The following is a 26,836-nucleotide window of genomic DNA, read 5'->3' on the forward strand; positions in this document are numbered from 1 at the left end:
AAAGATCCTACAATGTAAAATATATTAGACAGTCCAATGAAGAAAAACAGAAAACATCACCATGTTGGGAAAACTGAATAATCAATAGGGAAAAGTATCCTGCTTTGTTTAAATACCAAATAAATCCTAGAAGCATTAAACAATTAAAAGAAAAAGATGAAACATAAACTAGAACTTAATAGGCATGATTAAATTTGACTGATTTTGACATAAACGTAAACTTTCTAAACAAAAGGATTAAAGGCCATAATGAAGAGACTGCTATTCTACATTAAAACGAAACACTGAGTAACTCAACAAGGAATAAAAGGCAACAAACAAAAAGACCAGGGGAAAATATCTGCAATACAGAGAGCACAGGGTAAAACATCTTTATAACAGAAAGGTCTACACAAATCTATTAGACTGCATTGTTAATTAACCCAAGGGAAAAATGGAAAAAAAGGAAAATGAACATGTCATAATTTTTTCTAAAAAGGAAATTAAAACAGTGAGATTAAAAAATTTTTAAATGCTAAAACTGCTAGCACAATTTAGCATCCAACACCGGTGAAGAGTATGGCGGCAGGCACTCCTGCCAGGAGCGTAAGCTGGAGTTTTCTCGAAGGCGATTTGGCAATATTTACCTAGGATCAAAAGTATACACACTTCAAAAGTTCCTAGTATTCTATACTTTCAACTTTTAAGAGGCTAACCCAAAGAAACAGAGTAGCACATCAACAACAGGGCACAATGATCTTACCACAGTATTTTTAATGGCAAAAATTGTAAGATGCTTAAATTTAGCAGTTATACAATTATATTTAGTTATTTCATTTACAACCATATTCCAGATGATAAGAATATAATGTAACAGCCAAAAGACAAAAAAATCACAATGTGATGCTAAGTGGGTAAAATGAGGATAAAAAACTGTACATATTGCATAACACCCATTTTATTTTTAAAAATATATAAATAGATGTGTAAGATTAGGGCAGAAAAAGACCTTAGGACATTACAACAAAATATTAAGAATGGTTACCTCTAGACTGATTGACTAAAGATGAATTTTATTTTCCTTTTTTTCCCCATGCTAGTTTTAGATTTTCCCCTAATAACCATGTATTACTATTATAATTTGAAAAAAGCAATAAATGTAATAATTATAGTACACGGTGGCAGGCAAATCTGTCCCTAATTAAAGGTTCGTTGTTCATCAATGTGGCATGTTATCTCAGAACAGGTCAACTATGTGAAATGCTTATATTGCCATATGGACACGTGATGGTTGAATCAAATTCTCAGAACTACCTGAACCCTCTCTTGTAGGGCCCACATACAGGAGGCAATGAGCTCCCCTGGGCATGTAGTAACTGGAAGAAGGCAGGAAGCTTTGTTGGACTGCAGTCTTGACCATGATCTTAGAACCCTCTGGACCTCCGTTTCTTTAACATACCTTTACAGAAGACCCACTATATATGCCAGGTACCATGGACCCACATGAACATGGTTCTTGCTTTTATGGAACAGCTTACCTTTACAAAATTTTAAGTTCGAGCAAATCTGACCACCGTTTTGCCCTTTTGGCATGTGTAATTATAATTTGATAACAAATTGTTTCAATACAAGAATTAGATCCATTTTACAGCAGTTATTTAAAAATGTATCTAAAATCCACTCTCCCAAAAGCTGAGAGTTTACCATTACTTTTAAACATATAGATTTGCTAGAATCTATCAAAAGCATTAACATTTTGACCACTCAGAGACTACCACTGACTCATTCTGTCAATCAAACTTGTCTGAGCTCTCAAGAGAGCCTCCGCTAGACTCCACAATTTTTGGAGAAACTGCAACCACAACAGGAAGTTCACTGCATGCGGAGAAAAGAGTGTTCACTAATTTCCGGAGACAAAAAGATGGTGGCCTCAAACACACAAAATTGAAAACGAATCAACCAAGCCCAAGGCAAAGTGGGTGCTTATCAGGAATGTGCACATCACCTATTTCACAGAATGAACAGTGGCCTCAAAAAACAGTTGCCCATTTGCTAATTCAGAGCACCCAGCTCCCAAGAGCTCTGTACCATCATCAGGAATTGAAAAGATTTCTCCAACAGCTAAGGGTGAGGCATGAGGGTCTAACTGTGATTACAGAACATGAACTCTGCCTAGAAGAATCCAGTGGTCACCATCTATTTTGTAACAAATGCAGGTGTTTCCAAAGATGATGTGTAGGTCTGATGGAAGGAAGGGAGGGAGGGAGGGAAAGAAAAGAAAAACTAAAAATTACACCCAGGGATTTGAGGGATTTTTCCCCAATTTTTATTGTTAAGAGAACCCCCAAAAACTAGCTAAGAGAGCTGTTGTTCCCCCCCACACTGGATGGGCAATTAAGGAAGGAGAAAACAAAAAGATATGTCCCCTATTAATGACCTCTAGAAAGAGTCCCCCCCAGAATGCAGGCTGTTCCACCAGTATATCAATTAACCATATTGTATGAAAGCATGTGTGCTCTGAATGGACCCAATGAACCCCAGAGAAGGTAGGCAATACCACTTTAACCTACCCCTGGCTGCCAACACAGCCCAGCATCTCCAAACAACAATTACTAGGCTATACAATGGAAGCTGGACATTAAGAATTCCACCCAGAGATACTTGTGTTAATCCTCATGAAGTCCCAGATCAAGTATCGCTAGATATCCTGCTTCAACTTTTTAGGCACCTGGATTTGCAGGGAGGCAGAGGCAGAGGGTGGGGGTGGGGTCAGTCTATTCACCACAGATGAAATGATTCTGGGACTAGCACTAGTCAACTCAGGACCACTTCAGTGGCCAAAACATCACCCCTTAAAGCCGAAAGGCTTTTATATTTCTGAAAATGTTATTATGTTTATGACAAATTAGACTAGAATTTTAAAACTTATTCAAAGGAAGAATAAAAGTCATAGCACAGATGTATTTGAACTTGAGACACTTTTGCTGATCTACACTTTTACTCAATGGAAAGGGTTTGTTGGGAAAGTGTGAAGTCTGACATTCCATCATTTTCTTGATCACTTTGGACCTTTCTCCATTGTTGCAGGAATTCTAAATGTTCCCACATCTCTTACATTTTCAAAGTGTAATTTGTACCTAAGTAGATTTTTTTTTTAAAATAAACATTAACATTATAAGGGAAACAATTGGCATTGTTGAAAACATCTATGTGTCCCGGCTAACTCACTGGTGCTTCCATTATATTCATATACACACCATAAAGCTAAGAAAGGATCTAAAATTTCTGTGCTGATTAAACTGAAGTCCTTTTAACTTATCGCCTTCATACAGATACAGCCTATCCAAACAAAAAGATCTCAAGAATTCTTTTGAAAGAGCCCAAACAAGAGCCTAAACTTGCAAAGCTATTTTTCAGAGCTCACTAGTACAACAACAGGAAGTAGAACTTCTGGGATGGGGATTTTGCTATTTATTTTTTCTTTCAATGGCTGCTTTTAGGCGAGAGAGAGGGAAAAAAAAAAAAAAGTCTAGAGGCATTACAAATCCTGCAGGCAATGAATCAGGAAGTGGGAAATGGTTGATGCTGAAATGGCCAGCCTGAAAATCCTGGCTCTTTTATGTAGTCAAGTCTCCAAGGCCAGGAATTTCAGAAATCTTAGGCATTTTGCATTATTTTCTGAATCTTAAGGAGAGCTGAGACTTGAGAGAGAAAGGCCAGAGAAAATTAACCAGTAAGTAAGCCCCTAGCCTCTGGCTTCATGCCTCAACCACCACGCATACCTTGCCCCCATAATTAAAGGCTCAGTGGGAACTCGCTGTCTATAAATGGGGTTTTGTTTGAGATGCTGCTGGCGGAGGGGAGGGGGGCGGTGAGAGGCTCATGGTTTGCACAGACAGGGCCTGCCCCCACACTTCAGCCTCCTCATTCCTTCCTAGTGTTGAACCTGCAGCAGACTCAGGACCCGAAACGTTTCACAACTCAAAAAGCCGCCAGTTGATTAAAAACCATGGTCACTTTTGTTTTTGGGAAAGATACTACCTGGATAGATCCTGTTAGATTTGGGTAAAATTCAAAGGTCTGTGGAACAAAACTACATGAACGCTTTCAGCCCTGCATGCTGCTCTCACTTTTAGATCACCTGTTTCAAACAGAGCTCTAGGAACAGTGTGGAGCTCGCTCTCTACAAAGACTGCATTTGCATCAACCTGAGACACCCAACAAATGTCTGCACAGGAGTTTATTATGCTGATCAAGGGAAAAGCGAGTACTGTCATCCTTCTTCCAAAAGTAATAACAACTCAATCAGAAACTTATTCCTGTTCCAAAGTCCTAACAATCTGAACACCAGAAAGCTACCAGAGCTTGTAAAATATTCCCAATTATTTTCTATAGAAATCAAACATACCTCCTCTACTAGCAGATTATATTAGATGACAGGTTTTTTAAAATGTTCATCTAGGTGGAAAGCAAAAAAAAAAAAAAAAAAAAAAAAAGAAAGAAGAAGGAAATAAAGTCATTTCTACTTGCTCCTGTCAAATATGGTAATTTGGGAGATCTTTTTTTTCCCCCAGCATCCCAATAAGTAAATGTGCCATAATCAAACAGGAAAATACAAACTGAAACGTGCAGAATGAGCACCTGCATACATACACTAGGGAGGGATCACACAGGACCCCCGGACCAGCCTTCTCTCATGTCCACCACGGGACATTTACCACCATCTCCGCGAAAAGGTTCTGGGTTATTTCACAAAGACAAGTAGCCTCCACTTTATAGTATTTTAATTTAGCACAAGTAAGAGACCCAGTCTTTAATAAACTCTTTTTGTCCTCGGGAAATAACCATGTCTCTTAGCCTGGCCTCTGCGGACCCCCAAATTCCCAATTTGCCCCCAGCCTCATCCCCCACTACTACGTCAGTAAACCTTCCTCTCCTCCTTCCTGCCTTTTTCTTCAAGCCCCACACTACAGTGTGAAAGTCCTGACCTCAGCCCACCCCCACATGTAGTTAAATCCTTCTGGTCCTCTAAGCACCTCCTCCATGAGGCCTCCAGGATCCCTCTGGGCATTAGGATCTCTTCCTCAGTTCCCACGGCTTTTCCCCAGCCTGTTCATTCTGTTCTCATTCGTAAAAGAGTCCTACTATCCTAGCAGGCGTGCACCCCTTATCTTCTCGACTATCCCATAAGCTCTTTTTAAGGCAGGAGCTGCATTTTATACACCTGTCTACCTCCAGCAGGTCCCTCCATATCCAGATACTCCAACCTCTCTCTTCAACTCCTACAAAACCAAATCCTCTCTACCTAGCTCAGCTCAGCCTCCCTTGGGCAGCTGGCTTGCCCCTTTGCCTCATGTGCTCTACAGTAAAAGCCAACACCAAATCCCCCTCTCTTGCTCACGGTACCGAATCCAAGTGGTATCCTCAGCCCGTGCTCTCATGGGTGCCCTGGGCAGGCCCAGTATCAGTGGACATGACCCACTGCCCTTGCCAGGAGCCAGAGCACCCCTCCATGCCCAGTGCAGCTTCATCACCAGGCCGCCAACCTCCAAGTCCACGCTCAGGACGCGAAGCCAGGATGCCAAGATGGCTACATGGCCCTGGGCAGGCACCCTGCAGTTTGCACACCTTCTTGGCAAGCTGCTCAGAGGACTGAGGAGAGGTGGGTGTGAGTGCCTGCCCACTGCCCTCAGGGGAGTTGGGGTGGAGTTCCCAGAGCCAAGAAAAAGAGGGTCCCAGAGTTCCATCACACTCCACCCACACATCTAGCCTTCAACCCTTCTCTGTCCATCAGCTGACAAGAATCCACAGCAGCTCCGAACAAATGATGCTTAGGACAACTTCCTGACCCAGACCAGAAAAAGGTAGCAAATGAGACTTCTATTCAGAGCCCAGGGAGGTTTAAAAAAAAAAAAAAGGATCATGAATTCCTCCCAGTTTACTGACACACATTCACTGAATATTCAAACTGTAGCAGGGGTGAAGTTCAGGGAGGAAAGAGGAGGAGAAAAACTTCACCAGGGCATGTGTCCCTTTCATCTGATCATGTCCTCTTTTCAGGCAGAGGAGGTTCCAAAAAGCACAAGAAGTGCTCCTTGCAGGTTCCAGGTCAACAGGTAGGAGGGGCTAAGTCCGTCCTAAGGAAGCCCCAGCCTGTAGGCAGCAACCTGCACCCAGGGATCCTCACGGGCAGAAGCCTTAAGACTGTCTTTATCCGGCTCTAAACTGCTTGCAGGATTAACAAGAAGGCTTGATCGATACTGATTTTACCGTCATGGGAGTGACTCACCATTAAATCCTACCCAGCTTAAAACTCAGCTGTGAACAGAAACAAAACAACATAATAGCAGGGTCTGATTTAAAATAGCAAGTATGACTTGTAAACAGCTAATGCTTATAAACAATTAACAATCACCTCCCTAGCCTTCTGGATTTGCTGTGAGAGAAACCCACCGCCAAGCACTCCGAGACGGGCCGCAGTCCTCCACGCACACTACCCCTGCCCCCCAACCCACCACACTGGAGTCGGGGTTTACAAAACAGGCCCTGGGGAAGTTGAGGTGAGTGCCTTTGAGCTGAATTCCATACGTCCAATAGGTGTGTGCTCACCAGCGAACTGAGGTTTCAAAAACATGAGTCAAGCTGTCCTGGAGTATAATTCTCCTCGATGTAGCTACGGCAGAGTTTAAAAAGCAGCAACTCCTTTGTCCAAAAATGGGGGAAATGGGGTCATTTCCTCTGAGACTTCCCAGTAACCGTATTCCTCTCAAGCAGTATTCACTTTAAGAAAAGCAATGGCCCACGCACAAGACAAACTATACGTTTCAAGCATTTGACCAAAGCATTGGAAGGCAAATGTACTTAGTGCCATTTTGAAAATATGCACTTTTAGGTACGGGACCCCCCCCACTGAAGTTTTCAAGATGAATCTGTAACCAACTCTCAAAACTGGCCAAGAATGTGTATATAAACAGAATCCTGGTCTTGAGAAGCCCTCACTATAGCTCATTCCTCCATCACTGTGCTGAAACTGTAACCCCCAACGGGATGGTAGTAGGAGGTGGGCCTTGGTGAGGTGATTAGGTTTAGATGAGGTCATGAGGATGGACCCCATGATGGGATGAGTGTCCTCATAAGAAGAGAAAAAGACCAGAACTCTCCGTCTCCCTCTCAACAAAATGGCAACCTGCAAACCAGGAAGGGGGCGTTCATCAGACACGAGATCTGCCAGCACCTTGATCTTGGACTTCCAGCTTTGAGAACTGTGAGAAATAGATGTCTGGGTTTGTTTTGTTTTGTTTTTAAGCCATCCAGCCTGGCAATTTATTACAGCAGCCCAAGCGGACACAGACATCCCCACGGCTCTAGGCAGAGCGAATCACCAACCTGAGGAAAAGGCACCGCCTCCCTCTTGTCATTTAACAAACACTTCCCGCTCAGGAAAAGAGTGGTCACTCTGGCTTCTCAGGCTTGCCTCTGAGATGCAGGGGAAATGCCAGTCCAACTTCTAGACCCGGATGAGCTGTGGTAGCCAGCTTTCTCCTTCTCACGGGGCCCAGACCAAGAAGCTGTACCTTGAGTGGGGTGGAGAAAACTCGTCTTGCAGCCAGACAGGCTCAGCTACCTCCCAGTCTTGCTGGAATCGAGCAGGTCCAGGCCTGAGCCCTGACTCCTGGTTAAACTAGAGGGTGACAACTCAGTTACAAAGAACCAGCCCAAGAGAATCTGCTGGCATGATGGACAGGCAAGCCTTCCCTGCCTTCGATATGTGCCAGACGTCCTGTCCCCTTCAGCAACGTGCCTCTTGGAAGCCTCAGTTTCTCCTTCTGTAAGGTGAAGGCTCTGGCTCTTTCCTTCCTTTGAAATGTTCCCATTTCTGCCTACAGAGGTCAATCCCTTTCCTTCAGGGCTCCCTATGTAATGGGGGAGTCAGTGTGCAATAAAATATCGAGCTGTCAAAACAAATGAAAAACTTCCAGTGTAATCAGTGAGGGAACCAAATATCTAAACAAATCTCTCTTCTGGAAAAGTAAGAAAATGAAAACGCAATTACACATCACATGGCTGATTAGTAATAAATTTTGTGACTAGACAGCACAAAAGTCTGACTCCTGACTTACTTTCCCCGAAAGGAAAAGATTATCTGTGACACTCTTTCACTATGGAAAACAAACCCATCCCTGGTGACTCATCTGAAATCTATGTTTTTTGGTGAGGCCTCCCCTGACCTCCCACGTCCTGTGCTGTGCACCCCCCGCACCTGTAAAACCTTTGGCTTGCCTCCTCAACCGTGGCCATGCTGGGCAGGAGTTGGTCTTCTTAAATCTGCCCCCCCACCCCCCAGTATCCCACATGGTATACGCTCACAGCTGACTCGATCAAGAAATCAGGTGTTTGGAGGCACCTGGGCAGCTTAGTCGGTTGAGCCTCTGACTTCGGCTTAGGTCATGATCTTGCAGTTCGTAAGTCCGAGCCCCGCATCGGGCTCTCTGCTGTCAGCACAGAGCCTGCTTCGGATCCTCTGTCTGTCCCCCTCTCTGCTCCTCCCCATCTCATGCTCTCTCTCTCCTTCTCTCAAAAATAAACATTTAAAAAAAAGAAGAAATTAGGTGTTTTTTCTATTGTAGTAAAATAAATACAACATAAAATTTTCCGCTTTGACCATTTTTAAGTGCACAATTCAGTATCGGTAGGTACATTCACATTTTTGCACAACATCACCACCATCCATCCATGGCAGTCTTCATCTTGCAAAACTAAAACGCTAAACCAGAAACTAACTTCCCCCCTTCCCCTCCCCTGTCCCTGGGAACTGCCATTCTACCTTCTGTCTCTGTACATCTGACAACTCTGCGCACCTCATGTGAGTAGACGGACACAGTATTTGTTTTGGGGTGTTTTTTTTTTGTGACTGGCTTATTTCACCTAGGATGATGTCCTCAAGGTTCATCCATGCTGTAGCAGGTGGCAGAATCCCCTTCCTTTTCAGGGCTGCATAATACTCCACTGTATGAATACACATTCTGTTTCACCATTCAACCACTGACGGGCACCTAGGGTGCACCCACCTTTGGGCTGCTGCAAATCATGACCTGCTGCTATGAACATGGGTATGCAAGTCTCTGTCCAGCTCCCTGCTTTCAATTCTTTGGGCACGGGGGTCCCAATCTCTCCACATCCTTGCCAACACTCGTAATTTTCAATTTGTTGATAATCACCATCCTAACGGGTATGAAGGGGTAACTCGTTGTGGGTTTGATTTGTATTCTCCTAATGACAGGGACTGAGCTGAGCATCTTTTCATGTGCTTCCAGACCTCAAGAAATAAATTTTGAACCAAAGGAATGAACTCTTCCTCCTCAGAGAGCTTTTCTCACAGAAGAAAATCACCATCACACTATGAGTTGCTTCATTAAAGATGAGGAAGTGGTTTGCATTCAAAATACGTTTCCCAGGGAAAATCATCACTGTAGGTGATGGCCCCCTAGCAAGACCACCCAAGCCCACCTAACAAGCTCTTGAAAGAGAAATGAATCCCAATCCTGGGAAGCAGAGACCCTGTACAACCCAAGGGAGCAAAGTAAGAAGGCAGTTTCTTCTCGAGATCCCAGAGAAAGGCTCTCCAGCAAAACATTTACTAGCCAGGTGCCATTTCTGCAGCTGGCCTCCAAACCCCTGACTAAGGCTGTCCCTGGAGGTCTGAGGCCCCAGACTCCAGGGACTCCCATGTCTGGAAACAGCCTTCCAACAACGAGGGGCACAGATTCTTAATTTTCCCCACTTTAAAAAAAAAATTTAAGTTTACTTACTTTGGAAGAGAGAGTGTGTGTGCACGAGCAGGGGAGGGGCAGAGAGAGAGAAGGGGGGTGGGGTGGGGAGAGAATTCCAAGCAGGCTCTGCACTGTCAGTGTGGAGATGGATGCGGGGCTCGAACTCCTGAACCGCGAGATCATGACCTGAGCTGAAGTCAAGAGTCGGACCCCAATTTTCCCCACTTTTGATCTAAAATACTGCAATTAGTTTTTCTGGATACCTAGATTCATGCTTTCCAGACCCTATGTCCTAAATCTGGGCTGGGGATAGCACTCCCAGTCCCAGCTACTCATGTCCTTGACCATGCAGATCTGGTTCTCCCCCAGAAGGCCACTTGACCCCTAATTCCATAGCTATCCCTGAGACAGGAACAACACTGGGAAGTACACCATTGACACTACCATATGAATGACTCATTTCGGTCATTTGGCCTGACACATGGGTTTTTTTGGGAGCCAAATAATCCCTCTCCTGCAGGAGAATGTTTCATGCCCTTCCACGGAGGCAGAGGGATATCAGGTAGAGAGACAAAAATCAGGGGAGGAAGGTGCATCTCTATCCCCAGAGACAGAGAGGCCGGACAGAGCTCTTCTGAAATGCCTCTATGTAAAATGAAGCTGGAGTCTTAACGTGAAGGTCAGAAAAGGCAAATGTAGGAAGAGTAAACATGGCAATCATACACACCCAGGAGGGCATCAGTTTTATTTTTAGGTAAACAATTATTATTATTATTTGTTTACTTTTGAGAGAGAGACAGAGAGCAAGCAGGGGAGGGGCAGAGAGACAGAGAGGGAGACAGAGAATCTGAAGCAGGCTCCAGGCTCTGAGCTGTCAGCACAGAGACTGACGTGGGGCTCGAACTCACGGACCGCGAGATCATGACCTGAGCCGAAGTCGGACGCTCCACTGAGCTACGCAGCCTCCCCTTAAGTAAACAACTTCTAACGTGTAAATTTTCCATTCTTAATGACAGACAATAACAGCCGACCCCCTAGTACTTGTGGCAGACACTCTGAGAGATTTACGTGTACTCATTCATGAAGTACATGTGCCATTACCATTTCCCATTTTACAGATGAGAAGACTGGGGCAGACACAGGAAATAAGGCGTCCCATGAACAACAGCACATCGTAGACTTGTTTTGAGAGGCTCTGGGCTCTAATTCAAATCTCAAAATGGAACCTGGACCATCATGCACGACTGGAGGCAGAAGCGTCCGGGACGTGGCAGGAGGCCTGTTTTCCAAATGAAGAAAACACAGACCGGTTGAGATCCTTAGGCTCTACTTGCTCAAACAGGTAGAAAATGATTTAAAATTCAGAATTCTCTATCCTGACAGCAGACGAGGAATACAAAATCCCCCAGGCCACATGATGTCACCCTTCCAGGAAGCCTCTTGCATTACTGCGTCTTTTAATGGTATTTGTCCAGTGAAAACAGTTACAGTCGTAGAGAACGGGCAGCTCGTATCTACGAGCACCAATTGCGGGCTAAACACTGGTGATTGCTTCTCATCGAGAACTACAATGTGCCCAGTCAAGTTAAAAACATCAATCAATAGGAGTTAAAAAGCACCAGTAGCAAAGCCCAGACCTGGACGCAAAGTTGGCATCCTCGTTTAAACAAATTATTCCTCATTCCTCTCAGCCTGTGCGGTGACGGTTGGAAATAGCCCTGCAAGGTCTGCCAGCACTGCAGGGGGGTGGGGGGGCAGGGGCCCCTCCCCGTCCATCCCAACCACAGGAAGCCAAGGCCAGGGCCAACTCGGGTCCACCCGACCCAGCTCAGATGGAAACGAGGGTCATCTCTCGCCTGGCTTTTCTCAGAAAGTTAGAAAGCAGTGCCCTGGCAATGAACGTGAGAGCAGCCGCCTGAAAAGGTTTCACTTTGGGAGTATGTCTGGAGGCCGTGTATTTACTCCCACAGTTTCAGCACTCGTCCTGGACGTTACCAGGTACCCCTGATCCCCCTGACAAAGGTAAGCGCTCCCCTACAGGAGCTTTTCTGAAGTCCGGGGCGGCAGTTTCCAAAGGGCTTTGCAATGTCAAGCGCCTCACTGGAGGGTGTTCCCCCTGGGTCCTCCCCCATCTACACCTTCACTGGTTCACCCTGGGGTTTCTATCTCTGGTCCCCCAACCCTGACCCCGTCAAAGGCCAGGGCAGCCTCCCCAGCACCCTTTCAATACGTCTACCCCGAGGTTCAAAAAGCTTCAAAGCTCCCCACTCTCTCTACCCACCGCTGAGTCCCTTCACCAGCGCGCCTGGCGCTAATGCCCAGGCCAATGCCAATGCTGCTGCCCCTGGGAACCCTAGCCAGACTGCCTAACACCTTCTCGGGTTCCTCAGTAGCTCCATGACAGCACCCCTCCAGCTCACAAACTTCCCCACTAGTCAGCATCCCATGAGTAAGCACTGAATGCATCTGCCTGCAACCATCCACCAGCATTTGACTGTTTCCATCTGGAGAGTCAGCCCCTTGAGAAAGTAGTACACGTGCTCTCCATAGGCTCTCGGGGGAGCTGAGGCCATTGGAGGCCTTGGCGGTAGAAGCAGGGTTTTGGATCTTCCCCACCGTCCTCCTCTTTACATGGGCGATGACCTTGAATGTAAGGGTCCACGGGAACCAGCCTGAGTTAACTCAAAGACAGCTTCTCTTCTGGCTCAGAGAGGCAGCCTGTTAGTGGTTCCAGAGGGCTGAGCTGAGGCTCAGACTTCATGAGGTTAAAACTTCACTGCAGACAAGGGACAGGAGGTCTATCCCTGAGGGACAGTGATACCCAGTGCCAGGGAGACAGCGAAAGGAGAGGAGCTCCAGCGAGAGGCCAGCAGGGCCACCACGGCACATGGAAAAGAGACTGATAAAACATGCCTTTGGATGCCTTCTACTTGCTGGCCCCTCAGAAACGTTACTGCTAATCTTCATATCATCCCAAATACCCCAAACTGCAGATGGGGACGATGGGGACACTGAGGCCTGTAGCTCCCTTCCCAATCCCAATATGCCTCCCTGCATCGGAGAGACAGAGACGGCGAGGTGTTTGAGGAGAAAGGGCTTCAAAGGCAGCGCTGTGCACATGCAAACCCCACTGACGAGGGCAGATGAAAGGCGGGCGCTGTACTGGCTTGTCCTGGTGAGTTCACATCCACCCTGTGCAACATTCACAGGGCAACTTTACAAGATACTTTTTTTTTTTTTTTTTACAAGGTACGCTTGAAATTAACATGCCAGGTTCAAATGATTATGTTTACATTTTCCGTAAGAAATATCCCGCCTCACCAGTCTCCTCAGGAGCATGAAGCTTTTAAGGATAATTTCTTAGGTGTTAATTACTTTCAGGAGCCCTCTTCACGCCATCCGAGACAAGTAAACTTCCGGGGGCGGGGGGTCGGAGAGGCCAATCAAAGGCCCTGGCCAGAACCCAGGAGAGGGGGGCACTCAAGTGATGAGAGCCTTTTACGACTGGCTGCCATCCCTGTCAGCATCCGAGGCAAAAGTTCACTGGCCTCACCAAGAAAACAAGGCAAGGGACAGAAGCAAGTGCCTGTTCACAGTATTTTTGCTGGTTCCAATGAGACCTTCCAAAGCACGTCATCTCTCTCTACCTTGTGTCTTGGGATCTGGAGGCTACTCAGGTCATGAGAAATGACCTAGGCCTGCCGTGTGATCCAGACGGGAGAGAGAGAGCAGTGGGCAGCTACAGACACGGAAGCATCCACCTGGCCCGGAGGCTGGACCTTGGGGGTCCTCTGTATCAGGCCACGCCTGGACCACAACACAGCCCAACCCAGCCTGAGTGCCTGCCTTCAGTCAGGCACCCAGTACCACCAGCGAAGCCCCATTACCAACAACTGGTGGACAGGAGTCATTAATTCCTATCTGGAGGGAACTTGCGGGAAAAGGCGTCCCTCCACAGGGATGAGACAGCCTTGACAGGGCTTTCCTGGAGTTTTAAGGCTTCTGTTCACCTCAGTCTGCAAAAAGCCTGATGAAACTTGCTTTTTTTTTTTTTTTTAATGTTTATTTTAGAGAGCGATCAAGTGCACAAGCGGAGAAGGGGCAGAGAGAGAGAGGGAAAAACAGAATCTGAAGTGGGCTCCAGGCTCCCAGCTGTCAGCCCAGAGCCCGACACAGGGCTTGAACTCACAAACTGTGAGATCCTGACCTGAGCCGACGTCGGAAGCTCAAATGACGATCCACCCAGGCGCCCCAAAAGTTTGATTTTAAAGATAATTTTATTGCTTTCGAGTTCCACATAGTGGTAACTAGCACGGTAAGATGCTTCTGCTGGCAGGGCTATAATAAAAAGATGAAGATACATTTGTTATCAAGATGCTTCACAGTGAATGGTAGGGGGAGCAGGACAGGGCTTAGCCCTCTAAGAAGTCTCCTGTTTGAGGTCTTCCCGTGTGGCAGGCACCGGGCCATGTCCTGGAAATTCACAGATGACCAAGGTGCCATCATTGTCCTTCTCGGCCACTGGGGGAAACAACACAGGGCAAGCTACTCATAGAGCTGTAGAATGTCACGTGACCACCCTACATGCCGAATCAAGGCCGCAGAGGGGTGAAATTGTAGCTAATGCTTAAAGGAGTTTTCCAGAGGGCAAACTGGTTAAGAGTTGTTTTAAGCAGAGAGGTGCTACCAGCCAGAGCAAAGGGACTTGAAAGAAAGAGTACAGCCTGTTTGAGAAGGAGCCCAAAGAGTTGTTCAAAACGACTGAGATGATGGCACACTGCGATCCTCTCTCAGATAGCCAAAGAAATGATTTCCAAATTAAAAATAATAAAAAGCAAATAAAATAGAATAAAATGAATAAAAACAATAAACAGCAATCACGGGGAACTGAGTCTACAACTTTCAAAAGGTAAAATGGATAACCACGTACATAGTAAGTGTAGTTGCAGCCAAGAAGTAAGTGTAGTTGCAGCCAAGGTGGATTCTCAAAGTACCAAAAAAAAGCATGAAACAAAACACAGAAAAATACCGAACCCAGTACATCTGATGTGAGATCTAACACCGGTTAACGGAAGTGTCTGTCATTCTCCGTTAGGAATTCTGACTGGTGAGTGTCTTAACTCCCTGAAATTGTCCAAGGCAACACCTATAAGAATGATAATTTAAGTGTTACCACAGAAAGAGAGCAATGGGGATCTTGCTTTATTTTTCAAAATGAATTAGTAGGGCTTTTTTTTTAATCTCTACTCTCAAGAGAAATATTTTAGAACTTTTTATTTGCTAAAGTCCTTTAAAAACACCTTAAATCTTGAATTGTGAAAGGTACACTAGATACAAGGACTCTGCCAAAGTTGTTTACCTCACTTAGGAAGACCCTAATTATAGCTCATTCTCAAAGGAGCTGGCTGACACACTACAGCAGTCTTAATCCGAAATCCCAGTGGTTTCTACCGAAGCCTGCAGTCCACACATTCTCCTGCTATCAGTTCCCAGGAACCAAGCCAGAAGACAAAATCTAAGGGACGCGCGTGGGGAGGGAGCGGGCGATGGCTATCTTCATCCTTGGGCACGAGCAGGGTTAAATCAGTCACGGAAGAGGCTGAATCTCTTTTCTGACCACTAGGTGTCGCCTACGCATTAGTGAGGTGGGCAGAGTGCGCACTGGAGACTTCTCAGGCGCCGGCAGGAATGGACAAGGGGAAGAATTAGGGGAGAAAGCGTAATGAACAGATCTCTGAAGCAGAAGGTGAACTGCCGGGGTTTACCACTGTTTGCTGAAGATAGGTAAAATCGTACTACCGGGATTTAACAAGCAAAATGTATCCTGTTAAGCACCTTAAGTTTTATTGTAGAACATTTACTGAGCACCTACTATATACCAACCGCATGTAAGTTACAAGGACAGTCAAGTCTCTAGTGTGCCCTACTTTCCTGGCACTATCCAAAGAACACCTACGTTCAAGAATGTCACATCCATAAGAGCAGTAGGAAGCTGAAGTCTGAGGAGCTTAGTATATGCCAGCTTCTGTTCTAAGCACTTGACATATGTATTAATTCACCTAATTTCTATAAATAAGTGTATCAAGTGGGTTATTAAAATTGCAATTTCACAGACAAGGAAACTGAGGCACAGGAAGATTAAATCATTGGCCTGAGATCTTCACTACTGAGGAGCTGAGACTCAAAGCAAGCTCTTTGGCTCCACTGCTCTCCGCGGCCTCATAAAATGACGACAGCTCAGGTACAGGACAAAACAAATCACTGCTAACCAGCACAGTAGTGGTAATGAACTCAAAGGCAGTAAGGGGGGAGGTTAGGTCTACGGAAGTTTGAACAATCTGAAAGGCTTCATGAAGGAAGAGGCATCGGGAGTTAGAAACAAAAGTATTTCATCTCAGATCTTTTAAAACCATAGAAAGGTATTTGGAGGAAATGAATTTCCTGATTAGCACCCCACCTTTAGACAGCTACCATCCTGTCCCTGTTCCACAGATCTGTCTGAAATCCAGAGATCTTTAAAAATAAAAAAACTACACCCTCCCCCCTCCAATTTTTCTGACATTAGTTTTCTGAATATATTAGAAGAAGTTTTTGTGATGTTGCTTAATGAGAAAAGAAGAAAACGTCCCAGTTATTTTAAGTCTCTACATTTGTGTTGAGCCTCAAAAAAGTTAAATAACTTGTTCAGGGCCAAAGACCTAACTGGCAGCAAAGGAGAAACTCGAACCAGGTGACTTTGTTGCTCTCTACAGTAACACTTTCCACTATTCTGTACGGGGGTAGAAGAGAGGAGAAAACATTCCAGACCAGGAACACAGCAGGAACAAAACCATGGAGACAGCAATGGCACGGCGTGTTCACCGCAGAGGTGAAGCGTGGGTGCTGGGAATTAACACGGGATCCCTACAGCCGTCTCACTAAGGATGTATTTATTGCAGCCCAGTGTGAGGAGCCTTGGACTTGATTCTTGAACCACAATGCAGCACCACAAAAGGCACACGCTGAGAATTTGAGGCTGGCCCATCCATCACACCAGAGAGAAGGAACGGGAGTCAAAGTAGCCCAAGTGGCTCGGAGGCCAAGCTGAGCATCTCCTCAGACAGATGATGCAGGTCTGGCAGACTGGACCAGGGTGGAGCTAAAATCAGGAGAGAATCTGAATGATTTCAAGGGACTCGGTAAGGTAGAAAGGAAACATTCAATTAACCAGTCTCCCCAGAAACGAGTGAGCTGACAAACTAAAATTTAACTAGAAATTCCATCCTGACTCAACATTTGTTGTTGGAAATCTTACTGAGGGACATGTCAGAAAGAAAACCCCAAATAGGTCACCCAACCGTGCAAGGCGATGATCGCAAAAGAATTTCCTGTAACCAAACTATACCACGTTGCGACCTAACATATGCCATGAACTCACTGTCGGCAGAAATCAGACGACAGAACTGAGGAAAGCTGAACAACAGATCTTCCTGTCACTGGTCTCTTTGTTCATTTGTTTTCATGGCAATCTGTGCTCCTCTTTCAAATCCTGAGTCTGTGAGCTTGTGTATTATCCCACTAGCAGGAGACCCAGGAAAAGAATATGGGGAGAATAAATTCAGGACAACACAGATTAATCTGAGCACATTTGATGAAGATCTTACAATCTATACAAAGCTAATAACTTAGAAAACTATTTGCCAGATGGATCATGGACCGCACACCTTGGCTTTCTCTCTATGCTTCCTACTTTTTTCCAGGAAGTTATTAAAAGCCACTCGGATACTCCAAATTTGGGAAAAGCCGTAACACGTAAGCCTATCTCCCCCTAAATATCATCAGACTTCTGTTCCTTTACTATGAACTAAAGGCATTAACTAAAATTTGCCTAACCCAAATTGGTGCTGTCTCATTTACTTAGTCAAATATGTATTTCCAGTGATCAATTTTATAGAGACAAACCACCAACTATATTTTACATGAGAGGACAAGCTGGAAGTATGCATCCAAAATATCTCAGGAAAATTTAAAAGTTCTGCTCTATAAAACATTTATGCTTTAAGGCTGTCAAAATGTATTTGTTCTCCCATGTCAAGAGTAATTTAAACAGCAGCATGCAGTACACCTGAATTACCAAACTGACAAGTTATTCCAAAGCCGGTTTAAGGAAAGCCAGCACCAGGTTAAAAAGAAAGTAGCCACACAAGAGTACACAAGACGGAAACAGTAATGGATTTAGAACAGTCAGAATCTGAATGCATGGAAATACACATACACACACACACAATTGTGAACAAGTAGCATTTCTATTATATAATTATTACTGAAGTCGGTGCCTGTCTTGTGCAGGGGGCTAAGACAGTGAGGAGTGAAATAAACGAATAAAGTTTCAGCTCCCTTCCCTCCCCCCTCCCCGCCAAGAACCCTTTGCACCAGGAATAGAATACTTCTAAGTCTTTAAATATAAATGCTTTTAAAAAAAAATCCAGGGGCGCCTGGGTGGCGCAGTCGGTTGAGCGTCCAACTTCAGCCAGGTCACGATCTCGCGGTCCGTGAGTTCGAGCCCCGCGTCGGGCTCTGGGCTGATGGCTCAGAGCCTGGAGCCTGTTTCCGATTCTGTGTCTCCCTCTCTCTCTGCCCCTCCCCCGTTCATGCTCTGTCTCTCTCTGTCCCAAAAATAAATAAACGTTGAAAAAAAAATTGAAAAAAAAAAATCCAGACTATTATAATGTGAGCAATCTAAGGCAGACGTAGCTACCTCTGTAGTATTTGTGGTACCAGTTATGTGCGTGCACATTTTCCCCATGTGGCTAAGCCACCATAGTAGGTCAAGTAAGAAAGTATGGGCTGCAAGACCGTCAGCCATCGTAAGTGGGACAGACACTCAGCTCCATGGACACATCCCCAGCAACTTAGAAAGTAAGCGATCACCAGCACTAACCAAGGAGAGGATAAATATGAGAATAAAGGCAGTCCCTGCATCCCTACCTACTTCTCCCCGTCATAAATAACAGCAACAATACCTTGTAACAGTTATTGCCATTGCAAACATGCATCTTTCATCATAAAAGAAACTACTTTCTGTTGTGTTCCAGTAAAATCTGAATAGCTGAATAGCAACCTATACGTTTAAAAATTCCTGATAGGGCACCAAAAAGAATAAAAGCCTTGCTTACTAGTTTGTTTCTCTAGTGTTTCATTATTTTTTTAGTGTTTCTTTTTTTTTGGGGGGGGGGGCAGAGAGAGAGGAGGAGACAGAATCCGAAGCAGGCTCCAGGCTCTGAGCTGTCAGCACAGAGCCTGATACGGGGCTCGAACCCACGGACAATGAGATCATGACCCGAGCCAAAGTCGGATACTCAGCTGACTGAGCCTCCTGGGCATCCCGTTTCTTTAGTGTTTTAAATAAACATAACAAGTGATTTCTATGGTTTGATTCATACCTTTAAAATCTTCTGTAAAATATTTTATGGTATCAGAATGAATTTTTAAACTTAAAGATCTAAGCCCACTAAGTGTTCGATATACATTTACTGAGAGAGGAGGGAGAAAAAAATGTCAATTCAAGAAATATCAATATTTCCTTAAGATTTTGAAATGAATCAGTTTCACAGGCCATGAGTGAAACTGGCATAATTGAAAAAAGTAGGGAAGTCTTCAAAAATGATATGTGGGACTTTACGACATGAGTAAAAACTGATGCTTTAAAAACAGAAAACAATCTAAGTCTTCAAAAGTCTCAAAATCAAAGATACTTTTACTATTCTGAGTCAAAAAAGACCATAGCAATATAACAAGAGAAACAAACTTCATCATGCCAAGGGAATACGCATCTATTGCGGTAACAACCTGACTTGTTTTTAAAGATCTTTTGTTTACCAACAATCTTATACAAAACATATGCCCTTTGCTCAGAACAAATCAGTTTTACAGATACTTAGAGGTTTCTTTCCAAATACTGAAAATCAGTTACTCTCTCCAAATGTCAACAAGTCTCATTGTGCACAAACATCAGGACTGTTGCATGTATCCCCTCCTTAAATTTAAGCCAAATCACATCTTGACAAATAATGGGAAAACCTCCTCCTGATAATCTGACCCCAAACACCATTTTCAAGGTCAGAGGGGAGTGCCTGCGTGGCTCAGTCAGCTAAGTACCTGACTCTTGATTTTGGCTCAGGTCATGATCTCACAGTTCATGAGCTGGAGCCCCGAGTTAGGCTCTGCTCTGACAGCACAGAGCCTGCTTGGAATCCTCTCTCTCCCTCTCTTTCTGCACCCCCCCCCCCACCACTTGCTCGCTGGCTCTCAAAGAATAAACTTAAAAAAAAAGGGGGGGGGGTCAGAGTGCTTCATTCATTATTCACTTTGTTGTCCTTCGAGTGTTCAACGTTTTCCTTCAGGACATCTCGGACAGAGAAATGGAGAAACCCTATCTCAAGCACGTGTGCAACTACTATATATTTAGTACAACTGATGGGAATGCATACCTTGCACTCAGCACCTGTCACAGGTTGGCTAAGAAAAGCAGTTCGGTGTAAGGTGGCCTGCAGGCACAGATACCTCTTCTTAGGATTTTTAAATGAGTGTTGAAAACAAATCGAAGCAAATCACAACCCAGAAAGAAACACAGCTTCTACTTTTTATGATTAAAAAAAACAAAGTCATGATTCAGTTGCCTCCTGGATCTTATTCTTACCCTTCTGCACCTTTACAAACAGTTAGTGCTTTTACATGATAAAGCCTTACAATTAAGAAAGTTTCCTAATAATGTCCAGAAGGCTCAGCAATGTGTAACTCCAGAACAGTTTTGAAATAAGTTCCACCTTCCGTACAACTCAAAACATGCCGTGCAGCATTCACGAACGCCACCTGTAACTCCTGAAGTGTTGGCAAAAGGTAACTGCAACACTCCACATTTTTAATCACAATTGTCAGAACCAATGTTGTAAAAAAGCTGAGAGGCTGAGCGTAGACCGGTGAATGCGTCCCGTGCGTCCAGTACTGCAATGGGAGGCAATATGTGAGGAAGGCAAAAATGGTGCAGCAGAGGGCTTTAGAAGATTCAGCAACATTGGTTTACTTCGTATCTTAAGTCTACAGAAATGTTTTTAAAGGGCCTTTAAAATGCTGTTTGCCGCCTATTTGAAAACCGTGCATTCTGTGCTGAGTCTGAAAAAGATCTGATTTTCTAAGCAACTTTGTTTCACGCAGGAGTTTTAAAAAATGCCCCAAGGACAAAGACAAAGCCCTCTTTCCTTGTAAGCTTACTCACTGCCTGGCATAGGGTCCAGCTTTCATACAGCAGGTGCCCAATAAGTGCTGGCTGGATTCAGTTGCTTCTTACAGCTTCAGTTGCTTCTCACAAAACAAATGAAACCAGATTTAAAAGGAAGCTACTGTCCCTTGAGGGCTCCCCTTGGCAAAACTCTAAGGCAACAAGTGAAAACGATACAGTTGATTTTCATTACTGCCCTGATCTTGCAACAATAAGAAGGGCAGGAAACATTTTTATTAGTAAACTAAGTCCTAGACAAAGAGCAAAAACAAATGTAAACAACCACTATTCTCCACATCTTTTTCTATTAAAAGGCCAAGGTAAATCTGGAAAAGGGCATAGCAAAAATGCCTTTGCTGTATGTTTAAATCTTTTGTTCCACGAGAAATTTTAATTAAAAAAAATTATCGTATGCCTGAAAAAACTACTGTAGCGTACAAAGATCCTGTTTCCTGCTCTGATTCTGAAGCCATTTAAAAAAAATAAAATGAGCAACAAAGAAAAAACCCACCCCATTCATCCTCAGTCTTTACTACCAGAGTAGTTAATAAGGGATATCAAAGAGAGAAAGAAAGGAAAGAAAGAAAAAACAAAGTGGAAATTCTTTACCATCTTAAAACAGTACATTATTTCTTTGTTGGAAAACACATGTAAGAAAACTGGAAATACAAAAAGCCTTCCGGACTCAGCTCCTAAACTTTAGTCTTGGAAAGACCAACTTCGTTTCGGATTCAGTTAAGGATTTCACTGTCACAAATCTGACTTTCATTGGCATTTGTGTTTTTTAAGTCCAACCCCTAAATCCCTACTTGAGCTGTGTATAACCAAGATTTTTTTTTCCTGCCCATTTCTCCTATGGTGTTGAAACCCCACTGTTACAACACCAGCCATCAGTTTGCCGTATTGCTAGAGTGCACGGATGTAAGAAACTCCACAAATAAAAAAGAGATATGATCACTTGCTGGACAAATTTACTTAATCTAACCTCTATGTTCAAAGTGACAATGCATTCTTGTCAACCTTCGCAGATTTCTTTAAAAAGGGGGGGAGGGGGACGCAGGTTTATTGGGATACAATTTGTATGTCATAAAAGTCGCTAATTTAAAGTGGACACTCCAATGATTTTTAGTATATTCAGAGTGGTACAACCATCACCACAATCTAATTTTAGAACATTTTCATCACCCCCAAAAGAAAGCCCATACCCATGAACAGTCACTCCCTGTTCCGTCCTCCCCCGGCCCTACTCAACCACTAATCTACTTTCCGTCTCTATGGAGTTGCTTATTCTAGACTTCATGTAAACAGAATCATATAATATGTGGTCTTTTGTGACTGGCTTCTTTCACTTAGCATGATGCTTTTAAGGTTCTTCCAGGCAACCTTAGCACATTTCTTAAGGTCAGAGTTTTCTAATCCTTCTGACAAATCAAACATACAACCTTTTAAACTTCAAATCCTGACCCACACCCCATCCCTACTCAAAAGTATCATTTACTTGCTAGTTCCCTCTAGAGAGTCTAAACTATAATTTGCTATTTAGGTTTTTTCCAACCTTCTTATTCTGGATTCTTCCTCTGGTAATAAAACACCAACTTCTTTAAACATCAACCTTTCACATACCTATATTTCCCTGACAATTGGATAGGACTGTGCCTGGGGCAGAAAGAGGACTGAGCCCTTTTAATGAGATAGCCAATATGTTTAAAATACATGTGGATTTAAAAAAAAAAAAAAGACGAAGCCATCAGATGATTTAGCTATCACTCAGAACTTCCCAGCCTCCCTTATTTAGATGCTCTGTTCACATTATGTTGATAACAAAACAAACGTGTCTGCTTGACTTCATCTGCCTCAAAAACTTCTACATCTCTTCAGTGAAAGATTTAAAAGAAAATCACCTTACTGTTGTGTCAGTGTTCAAAGAGTAAACACTAATCCTTAAATATGCCAATACAATAGGAACAAACACCAGCCCAATTTTTATCCCAAAACAATACTCATCCCTGACTGGATTCAGTAGTTTATTTCCATCAGAGTTAAGGGTTCCAGCACCTGACTAAAAACCGAACACATGCTAAACACTGAGCATATCCTTTTCTCCTGAAAACGTCAGAGCTGTAGGAAGGAACAGAGACTGAGTTAGGACTTCAACAAACCAAGACAGGAGTCGGGGTGCCTTCTGGCCATCCGTCAGGTTTTCAGGAACCAACAATTTTCAAGGGATCCTTGAGAAAAGCTTTGGCCTCTCTGTATTATAAACATGCATGAAAATGCCCCTTCTCCTCCTGTTTTCTCAAGAAAGAGCCTCCTTTCACAAAGAATACTGTTCACGAAGATCGCTGGGAACAACAAGACATCCTATTTTAAAATGCCCGACTCCTTCCTCAAGACGCAAGGCCATCACTGGTGTTGTGAACCTCACAACTAACATTAAATAATAAAACTAGAAACATTACACACCTCAATATCATGTCTTAAAAAAAAATGGGTTAGCTCTCCTGTGGTCTTCTAAACTGTATTTAGCCTTGAGAGGCTAGAAACCCTCTTCGGTCCCCCCAAACACCATCTGTAACCCTGAGAAGGGAGCCGAAAGCCTTTCGTCCAATCCAGTGAGCTGAAAGTTTAGAAAACAAAGAGGAGGAGAGCTCAACTCTGTGGAAGGTCCGGCCTCAATCTGCGACTTACTCCGTGTAGTAAACAGTAATTCTTTACAAAAATCTCCTCTTACTCCATCACGGACTCATTTCTTCCAAGACACTTAAGAAGGGTTTGTTTACACAACAGCCTTTCCGAATTGCCCCCGAGATGGGGCCAGACAGCCCCGCCGCCCCCCCCACCCCCCACCATTCTCCCTCACTCTTCGAGGCTCCGTCGTGATTTTTCAAAGTTAACTGGCACCACCTGCATACCCTCGGCAAACATTACTCACCAACACGCCCTCAACGTTCCCAGCCCCAGTTCCCCGACTGCATTTAAACTTTAATCGTGTTCAAATTACCCTGCCATCACGAATACGCCAGTAAACCACGCTTCCATTTTCTGAGTATAGAACCCCCTCCTCCTCCTCCTTCCTCCACACGTCGTGGGGCCCTAAGTTCTCCCCCCCTCCCTCCCCCCCTCCCCGCACTTCCCTACCCCTACCCGACACTACCAAAACAAAAGCTATCAGATTGCAAGCGATAGCGAGTGTGGAGCGATACTGCTTATTAACTTTGTACAAAGGAAGTGCGGGGCAGGAGAGATCCAGTGCGACGCAACTCTGGCCAGCAAACCAAGGCGAGGGCTCCGCGCTCGCAAAACAGAACACCCTCCCGCCCACCCCCCGCTGCCGCAGACCCCGGCGCGCCTTAAAGGCTGGCGCGCGACACCTCTCGCCGGGGCCAGGCGTCTAAGTGTCCCCGAGCGGCCGTGTGGCGACAGCTACAGCCCCGCGTTGAGAGCACGTGTGTGGAAATGCACGTCGGCTCGGACCACACACCCACTCCCGCACAGTCGGATGCTGCCCGAACACTCCCCACCCCCGTCTGCAGGAGGAGAGGGGTCTACGGGCCGGGGTAGCAACTGGGAGAAGAAAGTCCCAGAACCCTGTGAACTAGGGGCCCAGACGCGCTCCTCGGAAAAGCTGGACTGACGCAGAGCCCCCGACCTTGCAGTTTTCGGGGATGGGGGGGGAGGAGTCTTCAGCGGGAACTCTCCCCCCGCAACGCCTGAGCCGCACAGAGCGGTCGCGGGAAGCCCGGGGCAGGTAACCCGCAGAGGATCGGGCGAAAGTGACGGGGAGGGAAAGGCCAGGAACCCAAAATGCCCGAGGGGTAAAGCGCGTTGGCGACACGAGGCCGCTCTGGGATGTTTGGAAACGTGTCCTGGGGCTGCGGGGCCTCTCCGCCGGCCGCCTCCCCCTGGAACCCCACGGCCGGTGGGCTACCCGATCCCCGCCTGTCCCGGCAGCCAGGGCCCCGCGCGACCGCGGGAGCTGTCACCACCGTCTGCGGGCCGCGCGGGGGCCAGCCCGCCGTGCGGAGCGGCCCGCGCGCCGCGAGGGGGGTGAGGTGTGGGTGGCGGGGCCCGGCCCGGCGCGAACTTCCCCGACGGAGTCCCAGCGCGGGCACGGCCGCGGGGGCACGAGCGCTTCCCAAGGCAACCGGCCCGCGGGGCAGGGCTCCCGGGACAGCGAAAGAGAAAGCCCCCGAGGCTCTTCCCGCGCGGGGGTGCGCAGAGCCGGGGCTCCGGGGGCCGCTCCGGCCGGAAGGCCGAGCCCCTCCACACCCCGCCGGGCCGCCCCCGAGCCCAGGGGCCCGACAGCTGCGACGACGGCAACTCGGGTTTCGCAAACAGGGCGCAGCCCCTCGGAGGAAAAGTTCCCGCAGTGGCCGCGGGCGGCGGGCACATACTCACTTTCTCCACTCGTCGGCCAGAGCGAGAGCGCGGCGGAGAAAAACAGGAGCCCCCACAGCGAGGTCGGGGACCCTCCTCCGGAGCCAGACTTCATTCCTTTTATTTGGGACGAAATTCCCCTCTCTCAAAAAAATAAAAAAACAAAAAGAAAAAGAAAAAGAAAACAAAGAAAAAAAAAAGAAAAAAAAAAACGGGAAAGGAAGAAAAAGTCTCAAACTCAGTCTTCGCCCCCTCCGAAAACAAGGGCGAAGGAAACAATACTCCAAAGGCGGCGCCGGCCGGGGACCCTCCGGGTGCGCCGAGCGGGCGGGCGGCGGCGCGGGCGGCCCCTCAGCGCCGGCAGCCTCGGCCCAGGGCTCGGCGGAGTCGGGAACCCGAGGCGCGCCGGGGCGGGCTGTCGGCGTCGTCGGCCTCCATTTTCAAACCCAGAGAGGCAGGAGGGAGGGGGGGGGGGGAACTGCACAGAAAGGGGGCAAAGCCCAAATTCGTCTCGGCGGAGAAAAACAAGCCCGACCCCAGGCAGAGCGGGAAGCTGTCCGACACCCGAGCCTCCGCGGCGGGAGGGCGCGACGCAGTTCGCAAGATTGCCCCGAAGTCCGGGTCGCGGGCGAGGCCGGCCGGGGGCAGAAATGCGGAGTAAAAATGAATGAGCGGCTCCCCCTCCTCCTCCTCCTCCGGGCTCCGCTCGCCGCCGCCTCCTCCCTCAGCGCCGCCGCCGCCGCCGCCGCGAGCTCCTTCCCAAATCCAGAACACACACAAAGCGGCGGGCCGGCCGCGCCGCGCTCAGCACTCCCGCCGCGCCGCCCGGGCTCCGCGCCGGCCCCCGCCCGGCCCCCGCCCGCCGCCGCCGGCTCCGCGCGCGGGGGCTCCGGCTCGCTGAAGGTCAAAGCCGAGGCGCGCAACGCGCCGTGGAGCTCCCCTAGCGCGGGAGGGGCGTGGAGGGCCCGGGGAGTGGGGCCGAGGGTCTGCAAGCGCCGGGCACGGGCGCGCCGGGGGCAGGCTCGCTGGCGGCGTCCCTCTCGCTCGCTCGCCTCTCTCGAGTTCGCCTGGTGCGCTCGCTCCTCCTCGGGTTTTTTTTTTTTTCCTCTTTTTTTTTTTTTTTTTTTTTCCGCTCAGCGGAGTTAATGCTGGTAAACAAGAGCCTCAGCCTCGCCGCGCCGCTGCCGCCGCTGCTGCCACACACTGGGGGCTCGCGCGCGCGCGCACTCTCGGGGCCGCGCACACGCGCCCGCGCGCACACTGGAGCGGCCACAGCCGCAGCCGCGGCGCGCCGAGGGCCCGGCCCAGGCCGGCGCGCGCCAAGAGCCGGAGCCCGGGATTCCAGGGACGTGCGGAGCGGAGCCGGGGCGTGGGGTGCGAGGCTGCGAGGCACCGCCCCCGCCCCCGCCCCCCGCCCGCTCCGGCACACGCGCGCGCGCGCCCACACGCTCTC

The 26,836-nt window shown here is 46.8% G+C and overlaps 1 protein-coding gene across 1 annotated transcript in view; it reads right to left on the minus strand.

Moving 5' to 3' along the window:
• Positions 1 to 25,552, minus strand: part of IGF1R (insulin like growth factor 1 receptor) — a 303,217-nt gene extending 277,665 nt beyond the window's left edge. Inside the window, exon 1 of the mRNA XM_030317480.1 lies at positions 25,405 to 25,552. Coding sequence (XP_030173340.1) covers positions 25,405 to 25,498 — 94 coding nt within the window. The 5' untranslated portion in view covers positions 25,499 to 25,552. The remainder of the gene's footprint in view (positions 1 to 25,404) is intronic.
• Between the last annotated feature and the right edge of the window lie 1,284 nt (positions 25,553 to 26,836).

The sequence above is a fragment of the Lynx canadensis genome, chromosome B3 (genome assembly GCF_007474595.2).
Source record: "Lynx canadensis isolate LIC74 chromosome B3, mLynCan4.pri.v2, whole genome shotgun sequence".
NCBI lineage: Eukaryota > Metazoa > Chordata > Mammalia > Carnivora > Felidae > Lynx > Lynx canadensis.